Source organism: Siniperca chuatsi, linkage group LG2, assembly GCF_020085105.1.
Source record: "Siniperca chuatsi isolate FFG_IHB_CAS linkage group LG2, ASM2008510v1, whole genome shotgun sequence".
NCBI lineage: Eukaryota > Metazoa > Chordata > Actinopteri > Centrarchiformes > Sinipercidae > Siniperca > Siniperca chuatsi.
Window position 1 is genome coordinate 17,267,964 of NC_058043.1, and position 20,783 is coordinate 17,288,746.

At 41.7% G+C, this 20,783-nt stretch overlaps 4 protein-coding genes across 8 annotated transcripts; 1 reads left to right on the forward strand and 3 right to left on the reverse strand.

Moving 5' to 3' along the window:
• Positions 1 to 701: 701 nt before the first annotated feature.
• Positions 702 to 4,160, reverse strand: LOC122884292 (protein PELPK1-like). The gene is made up of 6 exons (XM_044214028.1): positions 3,884 to 4,160; positions 2,794 to 2,913; positions 2,600 to 2,718; positions 2,265 to 2,415; positions 2,059 to 2,180; positions 702 to 1,983 (listed from the first exon to the last, which is right to left on the reverse strand). The coding sequence occupies exons 1-6, from the start codon at positions 4,143 to 4,145 to the stop codon at positions 907 to 909; spliced, it is 1,851 nt and encodes a 616-aa protein (XP_044069963.1). The 5' UTR covers positions 4,146 to 4,160; the 3' UTR covers positions 702 to 906.
• Positions 4,161 to 4,225: 65 nt separating this feature from the next.
• LOC122884240 (transcriptional regulator QRICH1-like) lies at positions 4,226 to 16,622 on the forward strand. Of its 4 annotated transcripts, none has more exons than XM_044213859.1 (12): positions 4,226 to 4,361; positions 11,290 to 11,549; positions 11,679 to 11,753; positions 12,656 to 12,793; positions 12,883 to 13,776; positions 14,271 to 14,430; positions 14,635 to 14,789; positions 14,867 to 14,981; positions 15,058 to 15,166; positions 15,276 to 15,427; positions 15,527 to 15,617; positions 15,709 to 16,622. In XM_044213859.1, exons 2-12 carry the CDS (start codon positions 11,301 to 11,303, stop codon positions 15,896 to 15,898), a joined length of 2,328 nt encoding a protein of 775 aa, XP_044069794.1. In that variant the 5' UTR covers positions 4,226 to 4,361; positions 11,290 to 11,300; the 3' UTR covers positions 15,899 to 16,622. The 4 variants fall into 4 exon arrangements, with proteins under 4 accessions (XP_044069794.1, XP_044069783.1, XP_044069805.1 ...); XM_044213848.1 differs by lacking the exon at positions 4,226 to 4,361 and adding an exon at positions 10,185 to 10,603; XM_044213870.1 differs by lacking the exon at positions 4,226 to 4,361 and adding an exon at positions 10,185 to 10,603 and having other exon boundaries at positions 11,685 to 11,753.
• On the reverse strand, positions 4,778 to 10,014 carry LOC122884235 (proline-rich transmembrane protein 3-like). The gene is made up of 4 exons (XM_044213833.1): positions 8,990 to 10,014; positions 8,490 to 8,704; positions 7,081 to 7,627; positions 4,778 to 6,943 (listed from the first exon to the last, which is right to left on the reverse strand). The coding sequence occupies exons 2-4, from the start codon at positions 8,637 to 8,639 to the stop codon at positions 5,277 to 5,279; spliced, it is 2,364 nt and encodes a 787-aa protein (XP_044069768.1). The 5' UTR covers positions 8,640 to 8,704; positions 8,990 to 10,014; the 3' UTR covers positions 4,778 to 5,276.
• Positions 16,623 to 16,898: 276 nt separating the features above from the next.
• Positions 16,899 to 20,764, reverse strand: LOC122884339 (mitochondrial RNA pseudouridine synthase rpusd4-like). Of its 2 annotated transcripts, XM_044214151.1 has the most exons (7): positions 20,652 to 20,764; positions 19,933 to 20,452; positions 18,763 to 18,970; positions 18,523 to 18,616; positions 18,040 to 18,190; positions 17,823 to 17,920; positions 16,899 to 17,343 (listed from the first exon to the last, which is right to left on the reverse strand). In XM_044214151.1, exons 2-7 carry the CDS (start codon positions 20,342 to 20,344, stop codon positions 17,140 to 17,142), a joined length of 1,167 nt encoding a protein of 388 aa, XP_044070086.1. In that variant the 5' UTR covers positions 20,345 to 20,452; positions 20,652 to 20,764; the 3' UTR covers positions 16,899 to 17,139. The 2 variants fall into 2 exon arrangements, with proteins under 2 accessions (XP_044070086.1, XP_044070078.1); XM_044214143.1 differs by lacking the exon at positions 20,652 to 20,764 and having other exon boundaries at positions 19,933 to 20,584.
• Between the last annotated feature and the right edge of the window lie 19 nt (positions 20,765 to 20,783).

The window sequence follows — 20,783 nt, forward strand, 5'->3', positions numbered from 1 at the left end:
GTCATGTCCTCAGTATTTTTGTCTGGGAATTTGGGGAGGAGTTGTATTCTACAATTTTAAAAGAGTAGACACACACAGTATCTTACTGATTCAAGTAATTTTAGAGTCAATTAAAATATTACTTTTTAGGCCAGCAAAAAAAATAAAAAAATCCATAGGCTATTTGCCCGCCAGATTCAAGGCAATGTGGGCTTTAAAGCAGGTAGAGCTGAAACAGTCGATTGGTGGATCGACAGAAAATTAACAACTTTTTTGATAATCAATCATTCAAGTAATTTTTTTAAAGCAAATATTACAAGAAGTTACTTCTTCCAGCCTCTCGAATGTGAGTATTTGCTGGTTTTCTTAGCTTTCTATGAGCTTAGCTTAGCTTTGACTATGTCACCTTGGGCTCTAAGAAATTGGGATTTATTTTTTGACATTTTGCATAGACCAAACCGTTGATCAAGAACAAATGAAAATAAGTGTTAGTTGCAGCTTTAGAAACAGCCTTCATCCTGAGAAATACAATTCAGAAATTCAGATTCAGTCTAATACAGAATATAGTGAACTTTACCAGAATACATATATAAACAATCAAAATAACTGGGGGGGTAGGATGAGCGTGGACTCTTGACCTCACTGTTTCTAGAATCAAAGCTACGGCCCTGAACATCTTTACACATTACCTCAAACATCAAGAAAACAAATTCAGACAGTAATTGTGTAGCTAATCAGCCCTTTATTTTTCTTAAGAAAAATCTACATTTTGAATCCCTCTTGCTAAATGCAAGAAACATTTTAGTTATTTCTATTCAGCAGGAGAGGATCCTTGGAGAGTTTGTCACAGCTTTGCAGGCCAAATCTGTGAGGTAAATCAAAACATGAAGGAGAGTCTGATGTTCCTGGGGACCATCAGCAGAACCTTTACCAGTTTCTTGCAGCCGATTTTGGCCTTTGATGAGAAGGAAAAGGATAAAATGGAGGCATGGCATGGTATATAGGCTGATGTTCATGCTGATCAGATGGAGCTGTGTTTACAGGAGGCATAGTTTGAGGATCAGGAAATACCGGCATGTGAGCCTGCTGAGGAACATAATATTCTGGCATATAAGGGTGTGGGTAATAAAATGGCCTTTGAGCAGCAGGCGTTGTGGCAGTAGTTGCACTGGTTGTTGGGGCGGTAGCAGGAGCAGCAGTCTGAGTATTTTGTCTTTGAGAAGGATACTTAGGAGGAGGATACAACACAGGGATTTGATAGGTCTGAGGATATACATGTGGTTTGGGCTGCTGGTTTACAGGTATGGGATCCTGAAAAGCTTCACTTTGACCTTCTGGAGGCAGTGGGAGTTTTGGGAATGGCAGGAAAGGATATTGAGGGGGCATTGGAAACTGTGGCTGCTGGGGAACATGAGGCTTCCCATAATGCTTAGTGGTGGGGACAGGTGTGGCTACCAAAGCCTTTGTGCTAGAGGCAGGAGGAGGGGTTGTTGGATGGAAAATTCCAGGTGCCATGGGGAATTGTGGGAAAAGAGGAATTTGATACTGTGGAGACTGCAACATCTGAGAATATTGGGCCGGAGAAGCAGCATTGTTTTTATTAGCAGTAGATTGCGATGGTGTTACAGGTCTGGGAAACAAGGGGTACTGAGGGAACTGTGGATACTGTGACATGAATGGAAATGCAGGGTGCTGAGCTGCAGGTGCTTCTTGGTTTTCTGTGTTAGAGTCTGTAGCAGCACCTGAGGGAAGCTGTGGACGTTGTGGTAACAGTGCCACTATACCTGTGGTAGGGGCAGGAGGGTGTGCTGGAGGAGTGGGCCAAGGAAACCCTGGGTATTGAGGAAACATTGGGAACTGGGGATACTGAGGAGACTGCAGGACCTGGCCACTGCCACTAGGAGGCGTAGTTGTCGCTGTGGTGGGTTTAATGTCTGGTAATGAAGGACATGTGACTAAGAGCTCAACATCCGCCAACAGAAGAGAGAGTAAATACTCTTCATCCTGCAGGGAAACAGAAAATCAAAAGCATGTTTACACTTCAGCTTCCATTTTTAACCACAAGAGGGCCCACCATACCTCCATCTCTATACACAAGCCTTTGTTGTAGGGTGCAGTGAGCTTCAGTCCTCTAGAAAGCTCTTCAACAGCAAATCCACAACTGCTACAGATCGATGAGAGGGACTTCCACGTGCCGGACACTGCAACAGTTTAATATCAGATGAGAAAATAAACTGAAGCTATCTTCTAAAGCCAATAAAATGCCAATATGTGAAGTCACCTACCCTTAACTTTGAGTTCATTTGCTGTAATACCACCAATCTTCACCACCATCCCAGATGGGAAGCAGGAAACGGAGGGTGGTGGTAACACAGCAGGGCAAGACATAGTCATTGGTGCCCCCCATAAACGCAGTGGTAGTATATAATCAGCACCCTGCAGTGTTAAATGATGGCGGAGTGAGAGAAAGAAACAACAAGTTTAGATCAATTGAAGACCGCAAATTTATCAAACATTGAATTTTATTTACAGAGTTACAGAGAAAGTTAAAATGATTGATGAAAATTCTGTTTTTGGGAAATACCCATAAGTGCAGTTTGACACGGGTAATTAACCTAACCTGCTGGGTAACATGGCAGCCCTGGTAAGGTGCAGTAAAGCGCACATCTCTGCGGGACCTCTTCACCGAGAATCCACATTTCGAGGGCATTTGAGACAAAGGAGTAAGCGGTCCCTCACCTGTTTGACATTAGAAAAAAAGTTTAACAGTGTTGTGTGTTGGCCAAAATCTCAAACTTCTTATATGGAACCTACCACTATCCACAAGAAAGTGAGGAGCTCTGACCCGTTTGACCTTCAGAGTCATCAAGTTGTCACTACATTGCACAGATGGATCCATGCGCTTCAGTTTTGCATCCATCAGATTGTGCAACACTGGAAACAACAAGCACAAAGTCAATGTGTTGATTAATAAATCCAAAACACACCAGACCGCCTTGCCATAATTAACTGTAACACTCCACCACATTCATTCTCTCACTCAGAACTGATACATCGCATCATGCTCTTAAAAAAGGACCTGGAGGAGTTTTTGACCAATCGTGTTGCTGTAGAGCAATATTTTGACGAGCATGTCCCCATTTTGTTTCTGCCCTGCCTGGGTCATACTGTGGCCCACAAAACGCACATTTGGCATTCAGGTTTTATCTGCCCACTCTTAATCATCACAGTGTGAGAGGGGTAAAGAGGGGAGGGGTGTGGGTTGGGGGTAGTGGCCTATGGGTTAGGGTTCCTATAATACAGAGCAAATGTTTATTTCTAATGTACACCTTGATTATGACTTAAGATGGATTTTTTTTTCTCTCCATTGTGTTACAAACAAGAGTCAATATTTAATGTATAATATTCAGCATATAAAAACATACATCCCAGAGAAATTCCAACAATCAACAGAAGCAAGTTATCATGAAAATATATACCTAAAAATATCATTTAACGTTAAAACATTAATCACTTTAGCCAAAATACACTATTACACAATGATTTGTTAAGCCTTAATAGATTAAATTAAATAATGCTTAAAATCAAGAGGAGAGAATCTACACATTCTGTAATTTTCTATTATATTGTCGAGTGTGCTGTATTTATTTAAAATGCAATTACCTTTGTTGGGCAGGAAACTACTACCACTTATTGTGCAAATTTGGAACAGTTTATAGGATTTAATGTTTCGATTATTGTTTGATTCAACTTCTCATGGGAATGGCATGTAATTAAAAATGGAAATCATAGGCACTACACTACAAGTCATGGATGCAAAGTCCGTGACACCAAACAATCAGCGCTATTGTCTTACTGGATCACTGATTATATTATAAGAGATGCGAGAGGATCTGAAACTTACCGGGAATCGATTTTTGGTCTCCGTGTTCGTTAAACTTGAAGGCAAGTGATCCGTGCAGAGTTGGGGCCGCAGATTCATGTTTTCCATCAGACACCACGCTTCTGAAGTGAAGACTGCCTGCTGACGAAGGCTTTTGCACAGCAGCCTCTGAATCAACAGCTTGTCCTTTACAAAGTCGGAAGGCCGTTAGAGTCGCCGTCACTACCAGATACAACATGTGATTTTTCCAAGGCATCACAGTTCCGATGATCACGTTAAGCATGCGTTGTTGGCAAGTGTTGTTAAGCTAACCGCTAAGACGGTCTATTAGTCAAGTCGTCATACATATAGTGTTCAATGCTATTTAATTGATGAACCAATCACAGGCCAGTTTAGTGAGAGCACCTGTTTCTGGGAGAGACGGCTGATGATGCTTCCTCCTGAAGGAGAAGTTGTCATGACGGAAACTGAAGAAAAGCTAGATGTAACTACACAAAAAGTAAGTGCATATTAAATTTGAGAAAATAAAACAGACTAAGCGACGTAATAGAATGAGATAAGCAAATAGTTGTTTCTCAGATAGATTCCTCATAAAAAAGAGTTTGATCTCAAAGTCAACTTTCTTATTTTGACCAAGGTTTGATGTCTGTGTGAACCTATTTTAACGAGATGGACTTAATCAGAAGTGCATTGAGGCTAGCTATGATACCTTCAACTAAAAAGGCAGTTTTTAAAAAAACAATCAGATTGCTATATCTGTAATGTTGGTATAGAGGACAAATTAAACATCTTTAGAACAATATAAATGCATTTGCGATTTGCAAACTTTGGGACACATGAAAGCATAAGAATAAAATGATTCCAAGGGCTAAATGCAACATGTCTGCACATGGCCTCCATCAAGGTTATAGATGATTCATATTAAGTCCCTTTATTTACAAATAACACAATGAAAACATCCAACATCCATCTACATACTGATCAGTGGTCAATCCTGCATACACAAATCACACTGGCATATAGAAACAAACATTATAAAACTCTTTCCATTGGGAATAACCTCCATGCACTTTACTTGCGGATTAAGTTGTGCTAGAACACATAAACATTCAAATATTTCAGAAGACCCAATGGAAGTCAAATCGCAATGAACAGATTAGCAGATTGGTCAGACATTTTTCTACCAGGCTTCATCTTTTTCAAAACATACACGTCTTATAAAATGATGTAGAAGGATTTTTGTGTGATACTGACTACTCTGGGTGGTGAATATTTGTTATTTAATTACTTAAATTATCAATATTAGATTTTACTTAGATGAGGCCTTGTCTTTCGAGACCATTACTGTCCACATAACGTGATTGTGCCATTTCATGAAGGCTGGATGATTGAGCGGAGGATATTATTAGACAGCTTAGAGGTCTGTGACATCGTCATCAGACCAGCCATGCTGATGAATCACTTCTGAGAACGCAGCATTAAATTCTTCTCCCTGATGTGCAGCAGCTGGAGACCCAACACTACCATTATGATCAGTGGTAGCACTGGGTGACTGTATCGGCTCTTTAGCTTGGAAATGGTCCAGAGATGCAGAAATAGACTCTGTATCCATCCACCCATAGCCAACATAAGCTGGAGGGAATGTTATTGTACCACCATCTCCGTCAGCGGTGCCTGTGGCCACAGAGTGAGTCCAAGAGGGAGGTGGAGGTGTGAACAGACCCCCTGCTACAAGCTTTCCATGATGAAGGGCATTGTCAATGCTGTGCCTGAGGTTAATAGGAGACAGGGGCTGCATGTCAAATTCTATAAGTGACAGAATACATTCACGTTCACCAACCTTTTGCCACAGTAGTGCAGCCTGAGGGTCAGAGCTGCTATTGCTAACAGGATCAGGCTTGTACTCTGGTATAATGGTAGATGGCTGATCATCATACGGACGCATTACGTTGTTACTGAAACCTTTTCTAGACAGGTTATACTTTGCCCAGTTATTTGGCATCAGGTCTTCCCAGGTTTTCTCTGATTTTCTTAGTGGCCCTTTCCGTATGCTGGCCAAGATGCTATCCCACAAGCTTATCTCCTCCACCCCTTTAGCCACCTCACTTCTGCCCTGCCCATGATCGCCCCTTGAATGACCCCTAGATGGTGTCCAGAAGATCCAGGATCCCAGGACAAGCAAAGAGAATCCCCAAGCTAACTCAAGAATTCTGGCCCAAAACTGACTGAGCCACCAGCCCCAGCCAAAGCGCCTCCAGTTCCCCAGTAGCCCATAAAGCCAGAGGAGACTATACGTCTGAAGGCTGCAGCAGAGAAACCCGAAGAAGGCGCACACTGCTGTTACTCGCTTTGCATGCCTCTCAATCCTCTGTGAAGGAACCCACTGAGGTACATAAGACCTGAGAAAGGGATGTAAATTAAAAAAGGACTTAGTGAGGATTTCCATGCACAATGGGAGGCCCCAGCAGAGGGTGAGGGTCTGTAGCAACAGAGGGAGAGTAGGGGACAAAGTTAGAGAGAAAAGGTCTGCTACAAGTAATGGAGTGCAATGTGATAAAGCCAGCCCTCCAATCACCCATGGGTGCTGTAGCTTTAGCGGGAAAAGTAATAATTTCAACCCTCTGAGCGTGACCAGAGCGAGGGCAACCTGTGCCCACAGAAGGAGCTGCAGAGGAACATTATGAAGTGCTGCCAGAGTAGCACGAGACAGGATCTGTCGGGTGCCATAAGGATCAAGCAGAAGGAGGACACCACGCAGAGTACCACTCAGGATCAGGAGACTATTTGCCAGGGTCAGGGCGTCACAGAGGGGGTGAGGAAGAGTGCATGCACCAGCCATTCCCACAACTGCCAGGACTGCTATCAAGATGAAAAGGCTGGCAGATCCAAAGACATGTAGTTCCCAGGCAAATGCCAGTGTGCGCTTCATGTCATCCCAGAGCAGATTGGTGCCATTAAAGTTTGGAACAACAACACAAGGACTAAGACCAAGCACACAGGGACCTCCAGGTCCTGGCAGGTTCTGGTCCTTCATGGAAGTAAATGCATTGTTTTGGATGGGGAGTTGAAGGTTGTCCAAACCTGAAAATGAGAGACCGAGAATTCAGTGGTGACTTGGTAAACATACATTTTGAGTTAATTGTGTATTTTACTATGTGGCTAATGGAGAGTATTTTCATATCACATCAGATTTTGTTGACTATCACATGTTCCCTTACCATCCAGAAAATCATCATTTACTGTGGATGTATCACTCTCTTTTAACTGTTCCTTAGTTGTTATGTGGCTGCCTTCCATGAGAGCTTCCTCTGAGATAATGTGAACAGCAGAGTGAATGTATCCTGTAATTGAAGTATTAGCTTTGTCAGCTCCTTGGTCGTGAGCCCCTGAGTGGTGTAGAGTAAGTGCTGGTGTTGTAGTTAATGTGATTCCAGACCCAGAACGGTTTTCATTGCCGGCTCGCTCAGGCTCCTTTGGAATGACAGTCCGATTGAGTTTCTGCGACGCCATGCTGTCAACACTTTGTCCACTGCCCTCCACAGAGTCACTGCGGCTCTCTGAATCAAAGATTACTCCACTGGCCGAGCTGTATGGGGCGTTGTTGTTGTTTCTGCGTGTGCTTCGAGTCATTCGGACTGAATCAGAGTTGTCCAGTGAATGTGTAGTTTGAATAAGGCTTCCAAGTGAGGAGAGATACACGGTTAGCACAATGAAGAGCAAAGATGAACGCCCCATTTTTTGATACTTGTATCGAAATCTTAAGACCTGTAGAACAACAAAGAAGTAAGAGAAGAACAGTCGAAATAAGTTTCAACATCTTAATGGAAATATTTTTGTGCTGTGCAAATCAGATTGACATTGGCTGTAGAGATGTTTGGCATTAATATAACTTTAATATAACTATGAGTAGTGTCTTTTTTACAGTACGCTATTTTATATAATTGTGAAAGAGTTGATAGAAAGACTTTAGAGGTTAGGTACAGGTAGAGAGTTAGCAGATTCCCAGGTAATTAATCTTGCGCTTCAATCCTATAAAGGACAATAATTCCCCTGTGTAATCCAGTGAGTTTGCACACTTCACAACATCTGTGGATGGTTTGTCTCAGCAAAAAAACACTGCTTGGCAGAAAAACTCACAGCATGGGCCAGTCTGATCTGTCTGTGACCTTTGGGTCACAAATGTCAAGCTGCCACTTCAAATAGACAATAGAACACAAGCATTATACATAGTAATATATTATTTTCGGCATGACATAAACATTTCTCACAGCTGACCTGATTTCCCAAATGCAACCTCAGGTGAGATTAGATGATAAATGAACATTATTTCTGTTTATTTTAACTCTGCTCGAAACATAAACCACAAGTTTAAGAAAAGCCCTGCCTCCTGACTTACTGTTGAATTTTACCATTTGATTAAAAAGTACACTCCGTCAAAAACAAATACAAAAGCATTAAAAAGCTTTACATGCAAGGCTATAGGTCTCTAAAACCTATGCAGTGGATTTTCCAACTATTACTAACCGTTATTTCACAACATTACCAAACACAATATCCCCTTGCCAAAACAATCGCTCATATAAACTAAACCAAAATATTTTAAAATGCTCAATAAAACCAGATGTACCTGTGATTCCTTGTGCTCTGCTTCCCTTTCAGTGTGTCCGTCTCTAGCAGCAGTACAAGCGTGTGTAACATCTGATTTCTGATGTGGTACATAAAGAGCATCACAGTTGAGGGTTGAACACTTTGGATTTACAGGCATGCCCACAGCCATCGAGCCTTCAAGCTGACGTCTTACTCCTATTACTGCACCGGCTGGTTACTTGGCAGCCTCCCATCCTGATGTCAAACAAATTGCAAAAACAAAAATACCAGGGTCCAATTCTGGAAAAATGCTTGAATAAACACCTTCCAGGTTATTGTCTTCACATATGTAGATTTAAAACATAATTATTAATAAAAGCCCACAAGCCTCACCTGCGCCTTTCTACAACAGTTGCATTAAGGTAAATCCCTTCTCTAAAGGATTACATTAAGATTCTTACAGTAGCACAAAGTCACATGAAGTGATAATGTGAAGCCAACTAGACACGAGCACTCTAGTACTGTCTCGTGCCAACTTACCAGCTTATTATTAGTTTGACAAGCATGCACATGCTAGAGCTTAAGCCGAATATGACATGACATGTGGACAGCAGATGTTATGCATACTGTATGATGAAAGAGATTGTTAGGCATGGTTGTCACTTCATCATAAGATTCATCTATCAGTGATGTATAAACAATTTTATTTAAGAAAACATTTATATACATGTATAACTACTACCACCACTTCCACCAGAGAGCCCTTGCAGAATCACAGATAGTCTGCAGTGAGCATGGGAATTAACGCTTTCCTATCCAGTGTGAAGCGGGCATAGCCTATGCACACAGTACATCTGTGTTGGTCCACCTTAAGACGGGCGAGAGGCAGTTTGTTGTGGAGAGGACAGGGGGAGGCCCTCAGCAGCACATGCCTGGCTCTTTAAGGCAGACTGGGGAAATTAGATTTTGTTAAAGGTACATGCATTCAAATGTTTACCAGGCATCACAAGAACATCCTGCAAAGCATTTTATCACTGCTTCAGGTTATATATGTATATGTGTCCATTTTAAATGATTTAACCTGGAGCTTGGTATCCAGAGTCCTGTGCTACAGAGTCAAAAGTATAGTGATACTATTAGATAAAGAGGAAGTAGTCTGACAAGATAAGGTCCATTTACTAGCTTTTTCCAGAGCTTTCAACCACATCTCATAGGTATTGTGACCTATAGAGATCATCGTGAGGCCAAAAAACAACCAAATTCAGCAAAAACAATACAATTTTAAGTTAAATGTAAATTCTTATAGTGAATAGCCTATAATGAATGCTTTTTCATTCAGATTTAAAATCCAACCATCTATCTGACTGCATATATATGTGCATATTTTTACTTTACATATTTAAACTTATGTCCCCTCTCTGTTTTTCACTGCCAGGTAATAAAGAAAATAGTAGGTAATAAATAATATTGCATGTACAGATAATATTGTATGTCTCCAAATTACCCCAAATATCATCTGAGGGGTTTTGGTAATGTTGCCTCAGCCCATTTGAACAGACAAATTACAACTTGTGACATATTGTACATTAAATTATACGCCCGTGCCTGCGTGTATTGTGTAAATGTCATTTCAGTTTTCATTTCACATTTTTACAGAGCCACATAATATTGCTGGTCTTGGTCTCAGGATGGGAACTCTTGTTAATAGGACACCGCGGCAGGCCGTTGCCTGGCAGAGCAGTCTGGAGACGAATCGCGTTGTTTTCGGGGCCTATACTTCCGTCATTTTACAATCTCACTAGATAAAACACATTGGAGGGTTTTTTTTACACGTGTCTCTGTGAGGCGTAAACTGTAGTAATATACTACTCGGGATTCAACTGGATAAATAAATCAGTGCTTTGCTGGAGCTGGTAAATTTGTTTTACACCGACGCCTGCGTGGAGCTCACCCTGAAATAAGCAGACGTCAGACCTCGCCTGCTCGTTGCTGCTGTTTAAATTTTTTTTATTGCAATCTTATCACAGCATTGTGGATACACGGACTATGTAGCGGAGTGAAAGGCATGCTGGTGGTAGCTGTTAGACGTTTATCGGCTTTTTAGTTTTAAACACCGTGCCTTGGCGGAAAGGAGAGGATTTCGTTTTATTTAAGGTAGCATGACAGGATCCAGAGCCATCGAGCTAGCTAGCTAACATTAGCACAATGATTAGCTAGCGTCATGTTATTGTAATGGGTGGACTGATTCTTTGACGTTTGTAATCTTATGAGCGAAATATGTTGCTTAATGCCATCATTTACAATAGACATCACATTGGTATTCGACGGTGTATAATACAGTTGGCGGTTGCTAGCCAGTCAACTATCCATTTGGGCTATGGCAACACTGTCTTGCTAACATTTTGAAGCTAGCATGCTAACCACTAGCTATAACGTAGGCACTATTATTAGACAGTCAGTACATAAAGTCAGGCAAACATATTGTTGGTGTCTCTATGAACATTTAGCCAAAATTGTCTTTCATAGTATAACAATTTAGACTAAGCAGTGAGCTATATCTGTGACTAATGTTTAATTTGCTAGAAAAAGTTGATTGAAGCGTCATTGTATTAACGAGCCCAAATGCACTTTGTCCCGTGTGCTTACTGTGTTATTCCACCGTCCCCCTTTTTAACTAGCAGTTGTTAAATTGCATTAATTAGCAAATTATTTCGTGCAAGAGTAAAGTATTGCCCCCTCTTTATTAGAATATGGTAGAGGTCTGCGCTTTCAGTACACTCATTGTAAATCTGAGCTGTTTTAGACCTGATTATATTCTCAAATGTTTGAAAATGTTCCAGGTCAATTGAGGATGAATGAGCAGGAGAGTGGGGTGGTCTCCTTTGATGAATATGTGCGGCAGAAGGCCCGCACGGTGCCTCAGCACAGGATGAAGGAGTTCCTGGAGTCTCTAGCCAAGGGCCCAGAGGTGCTGCAGGAGTTCAGTCAGCAGGGAGGGGCGGCCACCACCACAGCTATGGTGTACCAGCAGCAGGGCACCAACTGTATCTATACAGACAGCACTGAGGTGGCTGGCTCTCTCTTAGAGCTGGCTTGTCCGGTAAGAGCAGGTCCCTTTTTTGTTATGTTGTTGGTGTTGAATGATGTTGTTGATTGATATTCGATGATTGTTATTGATATTCTTCAGTGTGGTGCAATCTGCTGCATATATGTACATGTTTGATGGCAGGTACAGGTGACCTCCGCAGACATTTCACCTCATCTGTCTGTGCATCAAGAGTCTGAACAGCAGCTTCAAGTGCAGGTTAGTTTATACGCCAGTGTCAGTTTCTCGTACTATGACATACTAGGTTTAAATTGCACAAGGCAGATGGAGCTGGCAGGGTCCAGAAACACTGTCATTACTCACTGTCAAGAGGAAAACAAATGAGAAGGCAGCGTGGTGTTTGAGTTGATAAGTTAAAGTTAAATTCATTGGAGTTAGATAGCTTTGCCCTGTCAGCTCTGATACTTGCATCCACTTGCTGTTGAGAAGGATTTACGATTCCAATTCAAAACCAAAATGTCAGATTCTGCTTATCAGTTTTTCATTTTTCCCTTTGAGAGTATAGCTGCTGTTCATAGGTTCGTAGTGCAAGTGAGATGTTCTATTATTACTGCTTCTAGGTCAAATCTACAATTTCATTTATAAATTAAGTTATTCAGTAAAACATTCACTCAATCCTTTATTCATTTTCTCTCTCCCTGCTCCCTACTGGTTGTTAGGAGGAATGGCCATAGCTACACATTAAAGCAGGATCAATCATTCACCTTGTCGCTACTGCCGCACTTGTCTGTCACTGTCTGTTGTTAAATTTATAAATATGACTTAAGCCTGTTATGGAAGATTCTACAATAGACAACTACTCCATTGTGGATTTTCACTTTAACAACAAAAGATGCACTTCTGTAAAAAAAAAAAAAAAAAGGAACTATTTCTGTGGAGGAGAAAGGCAAAATTCCCTGATACACTATGACGTGTAGACTCACTGTTATTAGAAATGTCATAATTCATTTGGAGATAAGCCCACTTTATCATCTAAATTCACTTTTTTTTTCATATAGTAAAGAGTACTTCACAGTGTGTCATTGGGCCGTTACATAAGTAGTTTCTTGATATGACTGCCGACAGTCATGTTTATTTTTCATACTCTCCCTCTGTGCCAGGTTCAGATTCAGGAACAGCAGGGCCAAGCAGTGGGCCAGGTTCTTCAGGTGGCCTCCCCCTCTCAGCAGGACCTGCAGGGAATCTCAGCAGCCCAGCTTGTCCAGCAGGGAGAGCTCACAGAGGAGCAGCAGCAGCAGGTACAGGATTTATTTAAACTGTACCCCATATCAAGTGCATCCATGTGATGCGTTATTGTTGGTTTGTGACTGTCGACTGTTTTCCACAGATTCAGGCGCAGTTGGTTGCAGCTGTAGCTGGAGGACAACAAATCCAGCTGTCAAGTGGCCAACAAATCCAGTTTCAAGGAATGCAGCATATTCAGCTGCCAGGGGGCCAGCAAATTCAACTTCAGGCTGGCCAACAGATTCAACTACAGGGTGGCCAACAGATTCAACTACAGGGTGGCCAACAGATTCAACTACAGGGTGGCCAACAGATTCAACTACAGGGTGGCCAACAGATTCAACTACAGGCTGGCCAACAGATCCAGATCCAGACCATAGACGCCATGTCTCCTTCGCAGCAACAGGACTCTCTCAGGGAGGCAGAGAGGAGGTCCGACACTGTTCTCCAACCTGCCAAGAAGCGTAAGGTGGATGTCCCTGTAGCTGTGTCGTATGCCGTTCCACAGGGCCAGCAGGTGGCCACAGTTCTAACCATCCCTCAAGGGCAGCAGCAAAGCTATGTCTCCCTACGACCAGATTTGCTCACTGTTGACAGTGCTCAACTGTACAGCACTACAGGAACAATCACAGGTCCCACAGGTGAGACCTGGACCATCCCTGTGTACTCTACTCCACAGCAGCAGGGTGTAACTCACATTGCCATACCACAGGAGACATACAGCACAGTGCAAGTTACCACCACCAATGGTAAGGACAGAATGATCCCCAGTTCCTCATCAAGGTCTACAGATGTGCAGTCGGCCTCTACTGGTACACAGGAAGAAATAGTACAGACCCTGTTCCCAGCGCAGTTCATGAACGGCAACATCCACATCCCTGTGGCAGTTCAGACTGTAGGAGGCACTTACAACACTACACAGTCAGTACACATATGGGACCCAAATCAACAGCAGAGCCAAGGAGAAGAGGGACAAGAACAGCAGCTCCATCTGCAGGTTCGAACAGACTTTTTCCTTACAGCTGTACTGTAGAACTAGATCAGTATGGCTGAAGCTGAATTTGTCCTACACTTTGTACCCTGTTTACCATAGCTCAATGCATAAAATGGATAAACAATTGATCTTAAAATTAACCTTAATGCTGTAATGAGAATGAAAAACATGGCATACATTTCTCCTTACAGTCAGGAAATACTAAGAACAATACCTGAAATCTACCAGTTCAAAGCTGCTGATAGTGTTTGAAACCTTGAAAATACATCTTGGTGTTAGTTCTGGAGTTGTTTGCTGTTTTGGAACTATCACGATCAAAATTGTTTTCTGATTTTCTGGTCCTTTTCGGACAGACTGGTCTTAAAAAAAATGTGAATTATTGCTACTTCATGATACACTCATCCAGCTGAATTATCATGTGATTATTAAGATGCATGTTATCCTCGCCACCCTCTTTCTCAGAAAGCATTAACGTTTTTCATTTTGGTCTTGTGCAGGGTCACATAGAGACGGAGGCTCATGCCGAACCGCCCACAGAGATTCTGGTTCCTGTCTGTCTAAAGCCAGAGGAAGGCCTGGAGGTCTGGCGCCTTTGGGTGAAGCGAAAAAACGACGAGCTAAACAAGCAGGAAAAGACCAAGCTTGCACCTATAGGACGTAAGTCAACTAATTATTTGAACACACATTCATATTTGACATCACTGATATCTATTGTTACGTGTACTTATTTAAACCGTGTTAGCTGTTCACATAGTACTACGGAATAACTTTTATTCTGCTTGAAACTGAGAAATAAGCAAGTAAACTTAATAACACTCATAAAAACTTTGCCTCTCCTCATCTCTCTGTGGCTGCGTGCAGGTCGTCAGCCCCTGCGTTTTCAAGAAGACTTGGTGTCCAGTGCAGTAGCTGAGCTAAACTTGGGTCTTTCCCTGATGACGCAGGAGGCACGAGGATCAGACGAAGAACAATTTGCATCTGATGTTCTGTATTATGTTTTCTTGTGTATACAAAAGGTTAGTATCCCCATGCTTAAACGGTGTACCATGCCAAAAGGCTTTCTAAGTTTAACCTGTGCATTTCCTTTTTTTAGTATCTCTGCGAAAATGGACGTGTAGATGATATTTTCTCTGATCCATATTACACACGTTTTTGTGGGTGTTTACACAAAATCCTGGATGGTTGGAAACCCAGTGTCCATCCTTTAGGTAAAAATAACCATTTTCAATTTTATTTAATTGTTTTTTTAGAAAGAATTTACTTATTGTGTTTTTTTCATCTTAGGTTACGTCATTCCAAGTCATGTGACAGAGGAGATGCTGTGGGAGTGCAAACAGCTTGGTGCACATTCACCAGCCACATTGCTCACAACTCTAATGTATTTCAACACTAAGTGAGTAACCACCTCTCAGCACTGAATGACCTGAATATCTGTTCTCGAGAATCATAGACGTTTCTTTTAGATGTAATTACTGCGTGTGGTAAAAATATCTTTGTTGCAGGCATTTCCACCTGATGACACCTGAACAGCACATGAAGGTAGCTTTCTCTAAGGTCCTAAGACATACGAGGAAGAACCCTGCTAATACCAAGGACAAAGCAACCAGTATCCGCCTTCTCAAAGGACAAGGTCCACACAGCGCAGGACAGAAAGGTGCTCAATACAGTTAGCTCCATGTTGTAGTGCTGCTATGAATCACAGCCTTCGACAGCAGAAATAGCTGTTGCCTAAATGCTGTCACGTCTGTTTCAGGAACTGATGAAATGTATGAAGAGCAGGCCGAGGATCCTGAGAATCCTCTTCGCTGCCCCATTAAACTTTACGACTTTTATCTCTTCAAATGGTGAGTGAAACTCTATCACATAAATCTCGTGTAACCGGATAATTCTACAGTACATAACCACAAAAATCGTAACTCCCTTTTCCGTCTCCAGCCCTCAAAGCGTTAAGGGACGCAACGATGCATTCTACATGACCCCAGAGCCTGTCGTTGCACCGAACAGCCCGATGTGGTACTCATCTCAGCCCCTCACAAGTCAGCAAGTGGAGCACGTGCTGGCCCGCATCATTGTGGTCCGAGAGATCCAGGAGATCATGAGCGCTGGTCCAGACAACATGGGCTAAACTGAGAGGACCGACTAGACTCATGGGAACTAGTTCTCCAGTCACTGACTGTTGACTATGCAGTAGCCATCCTGACTCTATAAACCTCAATGACCATCTCAAATCAAACGGAACAACTTCCGAAACAATCGTCTTTTCTCTCTGAGGAGTGTCTCATTACAGCAAAGAATTTTTTCTCTTCTTAAATTTTCTGTTTTCAGCTGGTGGGTTTGGACTGTTCTTTCTCTTGACTACTATTGTAAGCCATTGCCTCTGTAACCTTTGAACTGGCAAGTAAAGAGAGGCTTTAGTCTCACCACTGCTGGACTATGATTGACTTCACCAGAGGTGGTAAATTTCCCTGTAAGTCAGTCTTATCAATATGATATGAGGATATTTAACCCTTCACTACTTAACCTCACAGACCATTAACCACGTCTTACTTCTCTTCAGTGTCCCACTATGATACATTACATCTTACTGGACAATTACAGGGACCACTTCCCACCGCTTTTTTGTATACTGACTGCATTTTGGATCATGTATTGAAATGTTCAAAGCTGAAGAACTTGTGCCTGTTTTTCAAAAGTGACATCATAATTTATGCTTGTGGATCATTGAGTGAGTTGAACCTCAGCATTCACAGCATCAAGTGCTATATTGTAGTCATTCAGGAGATTGGAAACCATTTTTCTCAGGTCAAAGCTAGTGATTAAAATGCCCATCGAGGATCTTTGCCAACTTATTCCTGTATGTATGTATAGTAGGTTATTAAACAGGATATACAGATGGGAAACATCTTTGTTTAGCTAACAGAGTATTAATCCTTGTATCAAGTCATGTCAAGCAAATCAAAAATGAAAACCATTTAGCGCTGTGTTGTCTGGAAATGCAACTCTGTCGACATTTGAAATAAGGATTAGTTGTGGGCCTTTTTATATATTAAAAAAAAAAGTTGAAATAACCATGAAATAACATGTACATTTGGATGAACTACATTGAGGAAAAATAGTTGATACAATTCAGTTCCATTTCTTTATTAACTAAAATAAGTTGTATGGCACAGTCGTTTTCCTACACAATCTCTTCTGCGTTTGATCATTTTACATAACCTCACAATAACCCAGCTTGATATAATTTAATTTCCCATTTAACTTAAATGGTAAAAAAAATAAAAAATTCCCCCATGTAGCAGTCTGAAATCCTTCGCAACAGAGACATCTGTTGGATTGCAAAGGATTTACAAAAAAGCAAAGAGGTGATTATTCATAGTCCTTCTTATCAGGAAGAGTTAATTGCAGTCGATTTAATGTTTGTATGAAGTATTTAGGCAGGGGGCAGGACACACTGATGTCGGCCTGACTGGTTCCTGGCAGTATCAACTGTTGAGCGAGCAAATGAAGAGGAAGATACCGGATCTTGCTCTGTTCCAGTCCAAGCTTTCCCAGCACACGTTCCGGTAATTTCTGTGCACAAAAATGAAGGAATTTATGATTTTTTTTTATATAAGAAAGCAGATACTTAATGACAGAAAAACAAACTGAGCTCTTGCAGAAATGTCGGTCCTCCTTTCCCATTTGTATATGTTTAATAATATACCCGAGTGCAAGCATCAAACTCCTTTTCCACACTTAACATGTTACTGAATTAAAGCATGATCCAGCAGATTTAAAAAGGTGCTGTTTTGGATGCTAATAGGGTAGGTTTGAAGATTGGTAAGTTGCTGGTTTTCTAAAGACCACAACCTTAAACTGTGGTGTTATGTTTGCTATGTGGGAGGGAGATGAAAGTACAAGATGCTGGTTGGCTCAGGCAAGCAATCCTCAGCCCATAGTGTGACAGTTAACGTTACATTAACTGGAGCTAAGCTAGTGAGGCTGCCACCTTCTTTATGTACAACTATTTAATACTTCCAGACTCATGTGAAGCTGTAAACATGTTTTACCTGAGGTGCCAGTTTGCTCCAGTGGGAATATTTGTGGTCACCAAGAATGGGGCATGTCAGAGCAAATGCCATGTGAACCCTCATCTGGTGCTTCACTCCTGTGGATACACGAAAACAGACAAGTAGAAAATGTGTCTAGACTTCTTAAAAAGAAATTTAACAAACTCACTTGGCGGTTATTTCAAGTTCCCAAAAATAAAAAGCAGAGTCGTCTTACCAGTTAAAGGCTGGAGCTCCACAAGGCTGCAACCACTGCTGCTGTCTAAGACTCTGTACCTGGTCACTGCAGGATGGGCCTGCCGATGGGCGCGGACTTTGGTCACACCATCGCCGGCATCATTCATTCTGAAAAGGGGACTTAGAGCCATCTGAAATTTAAAAAAGTAGTTATGACATTAGAGGAACGACACGACTGGTTCTACAAAAACACCTAAATCAATCATTGTTTTAATCATAGACCAATAATTTACTTCAAGCAACTGTAAATAGCCCATACAGATTAACAACTCAACAGCTAAAAAACCCAAAGTATTTAACATGAAATATAACATGAACCACAGAAAAGAAAGCAACTCTTTGTGGAGCTAAAACCAGTACATGTTTGCTATTTTTACTAATGACTACAGCAATTAATGATCAAATCTGGAATGAATTTATATAATTAATTATTACAGCATCAGAACCCCGGAAGAAGAGGCACCTTGTAGTGTGGCTGAGAGCCTGTGACCTCTCTCTCTATGATGGGAATGTCAATCACTCCTTCGGATGGCACAGGCACACCAACTGTGATGACCCTGAGGAGGAAAAGTGAATACGTCAAAGACTTGACAAACGTCTTCATGTTAACTGTAGCATGTCGAGTGACAAAAAGGACGCACAAGCTTTCAGTCCTTTTTTTTTGGTTTTATATAAATTCTACTGCCCCCATACTGTATCTTACCAGAACTTCCTCTGCACTTGGTTATTTCTGTTAAGGCTGAGTACGTGCTCTGCTACTTCTTCACTCCTGGCCAGCAGGAGAGCTCCTGATATGTCCTTCTCCAGTCCCAGACAGGGGAGCAGCTGAGAACCAGACTTGATCTTCAGCCCAGCCATCATTTTGGAGAGAACAGGAAGCACCGAGGAGATGGATGTGACCCCAGAGTCATCTGAGACACAGCAACAACAACAAATGTACATGTATTCTGGTCCGGGTACTCCAACTTCAGAATGATTTCTGCCAATATCCAAAAATGTCTGTTGTAGTTGCAGCCTATGCCAATACGGATATTGCAAAAGTACAATGTATGTAGTTACCATCGTTGGAATAGTGACCTACCAATATATCAGCATATTGGCCAATATAATATAAACATCAGTGTGGGCACATACAGTATGTTGGCAGATGTACAAAAAGAAATGTATGTCTGCAATTTAAGATTTTGTTCATTATTCATTCATCTGCAGAATAATCTTTTGGTCTATAAAATGTTAAAAAATAGTGAAAAATGCCCATCACAATTCCCCAGAGTCAAGGTGACAACTTAAAATTGCTGGTTTTGTCCAACCAAGAGTCCAAAACATAAAAAGTATTCAATTTATTTTGGCGTCAACAGAATGTTTTTTTTAATAATTGATCCTTTAAGTCATTTACTTAAACAAAAATGACAAATATTTGCTGGTTTTGGCTTATCAAATGTGTTGATTTGCTACTTTTCTATGTTGTATATCATAAGTTGAATATCTGAGTTGTTGGACAAAACATGACATTTGAAGATATCAATTTGGGTCCCAGAGCTTGTGACGGGCAATTTGTTTTTACATTTAATCAAAAAGATGACCAACAGAAAATAATTGTCAGCTGCATTCCTAAAACCCAGAAATGCGGGTAATCCTGACATTTATGAAGCTGGAACCAGAGAATTGGTGGCATTTTACTTAAAAAATGACAAACAATCGACAATGTTCCTGTCAACTGAATAACTGATTAATCAACTAATCGTTTCAGCTCTAAAGAAATGTTTTCTTCAACTCGCACACATCGATTCAAATGTGTAACACAAACTATTTTACATTGGTGTTAAATCAGTGTAAATCAATAGCTGTCTTCAGTCAGCTCCTGTTGGCTTACCTCGGACAGGAACACCATAAGGTTTGTTGATCACAACCACATCTTTATCCTGGTACAGCACGCCTCTGTGGAGGTGTTTGGCCAGCACGTTAGGATGAACGTTTTGTAGCTGCAGACTGAACCGCTTCAGCTCCGTCACCCTATTATGCTGGCCGGACAGCTTCTCCGGCTCTGCCGCCTGTGGCTTCGCCCTCTCCTGCTGGACCTTCCGTGCCAGGTCGATCGCTCTCAGCCGGGGTTTCTCTCCCGTGTCGGAGCCCGGAGCGTGTTTAGCGGCGGTGGCCTGGCTCCGGCTGAGGGCCGGTGCTGCCTCCGAGCACCGGCGGCAATTTGTCCGTGGTTTGCCCCGAGAAAAGACGATGTTCAGGCCGGATTTCCACTCACGACAGGCAATTCTTCTACAGCTGTTCATTGTGAAGTGCTGCTAGACAGTTCCCATTACCTTGGAGATACAAAAATATACTCCAGAGGAAACGCGGAAGTTGTTTCAACGGCGCGTTAAACAACTTCCGGGCCGCACCTTTCAGAATAAAAACGAACAAATATTTTCCGCACAATAATAAAAAAAAAAGCAAGAAAATACACAAATCCTACATTTTAATAGTTGTACCATAGAGTTGTACTCGTGATTTTGGAGACACCTAATTCGTTCAGTCAAATTAGTGCCATTTTTTGACTTGTGGTTGTTAGAGACTGGATTAAACGTCACATAAAATTACCTGAATTTTTTGCTCGCATAACATATTTGTGAAGTCGCTCCAAAAACCGCACTTCCTACCGCACTACCTTCAGTACCAGATGTACATCAACAGCAGTGGATTATGCATGGGGCAACATTTTCCTGTCGTAGT

Excerpts from the sequence above, each read along its gene's own strand:
- LOC122884240 (XM_044213859.1), top strand. The coding sequence starts at position 11,301 with ATGAATGAGCAGGAGAGTGGGGTGGTCTCCTTTGATGAATATGTGCGG. Across the intron at positions 15,167-15,275 it reads CTAATGTATTTCAACACTAA|GCATTTCCACCTGATGACAC; the intron begins GTGAGTAACCAC and ends TCTTTGTTGCAG. Across the intron at positions 15,428-15,526 it reads ACACAGCGCAGGACAGAAAG|GAACTGATGAAATGTATGAA; the intron begins GTGCTCAATACA and ends CGTCTGTTTCAG.
- LOC122884339 (XM_044214151.1), bottom strand. The coding sequence starts at position 20,344 with ATGAACAGCTGTAGAAGAATTGCCTGTCGTGAGTGGAAATCCGGCCTG. Across the intron at positions 18,971-19,932 it reads TTATGGTGTTCCTGTCCGAG|ATGACTCTGGGGTCACATCC; the intron begins GTAAGCCAACAG and ends GCTGTGTCTCAG. Across the intron at positions 17,344-17,822 it reads GGAGCAAACTGGCACCTCAG|AAATTACCGGAACGTGTGCT; the intron begins GTAAAACATGTT and ends TTTTGTGCACAG.
- LOC122884235 (XM_044213833.1), bottom strand. The coding sequence starts at position 8,639 with ATGGCTGTGGGCATGCCTGTAAATCCAAAGTGTTCAACCCTCAACTGT. Across the intron at positions 7,628-8,489 it reads CAGAGCACAAGGAATCACAG|GTCTTAAGATTTCGATACAA; the intron begins GTACATCTGGTT and ends GTTGTTCTACAG. Across the intron at positions 6,944-7,080 it reads AAATGATGATTTTCTGGATG|GTTTGGACAACCTTCAACTC; the intron begins GTAAGGGAACAT and ends TCTCATTTTCAG.
- LOC122884292 (XM_044214028.1), bottom strand. The coding sequence starts at position 4,145 with ATGCTTAACGTGATCATCGGAACTGTGATGCCTTGGAAAAATCACATG. Across the intron at positions 2,719-2,793 it reads TCACTTTCTTGTGGATAGTG|GTGAGGGACCGCTTACTCCT; the intron begins GTAGGTTCCATA and ends AATGTCAAACAG. Across the intron at positions 2,416-2,599 it reads GCTGCCATGTTACCCAGCAG|GGTGCTGATTATATACTACC; the intron begins GTTAGGTTAATT and ends TTAACACTGCAG.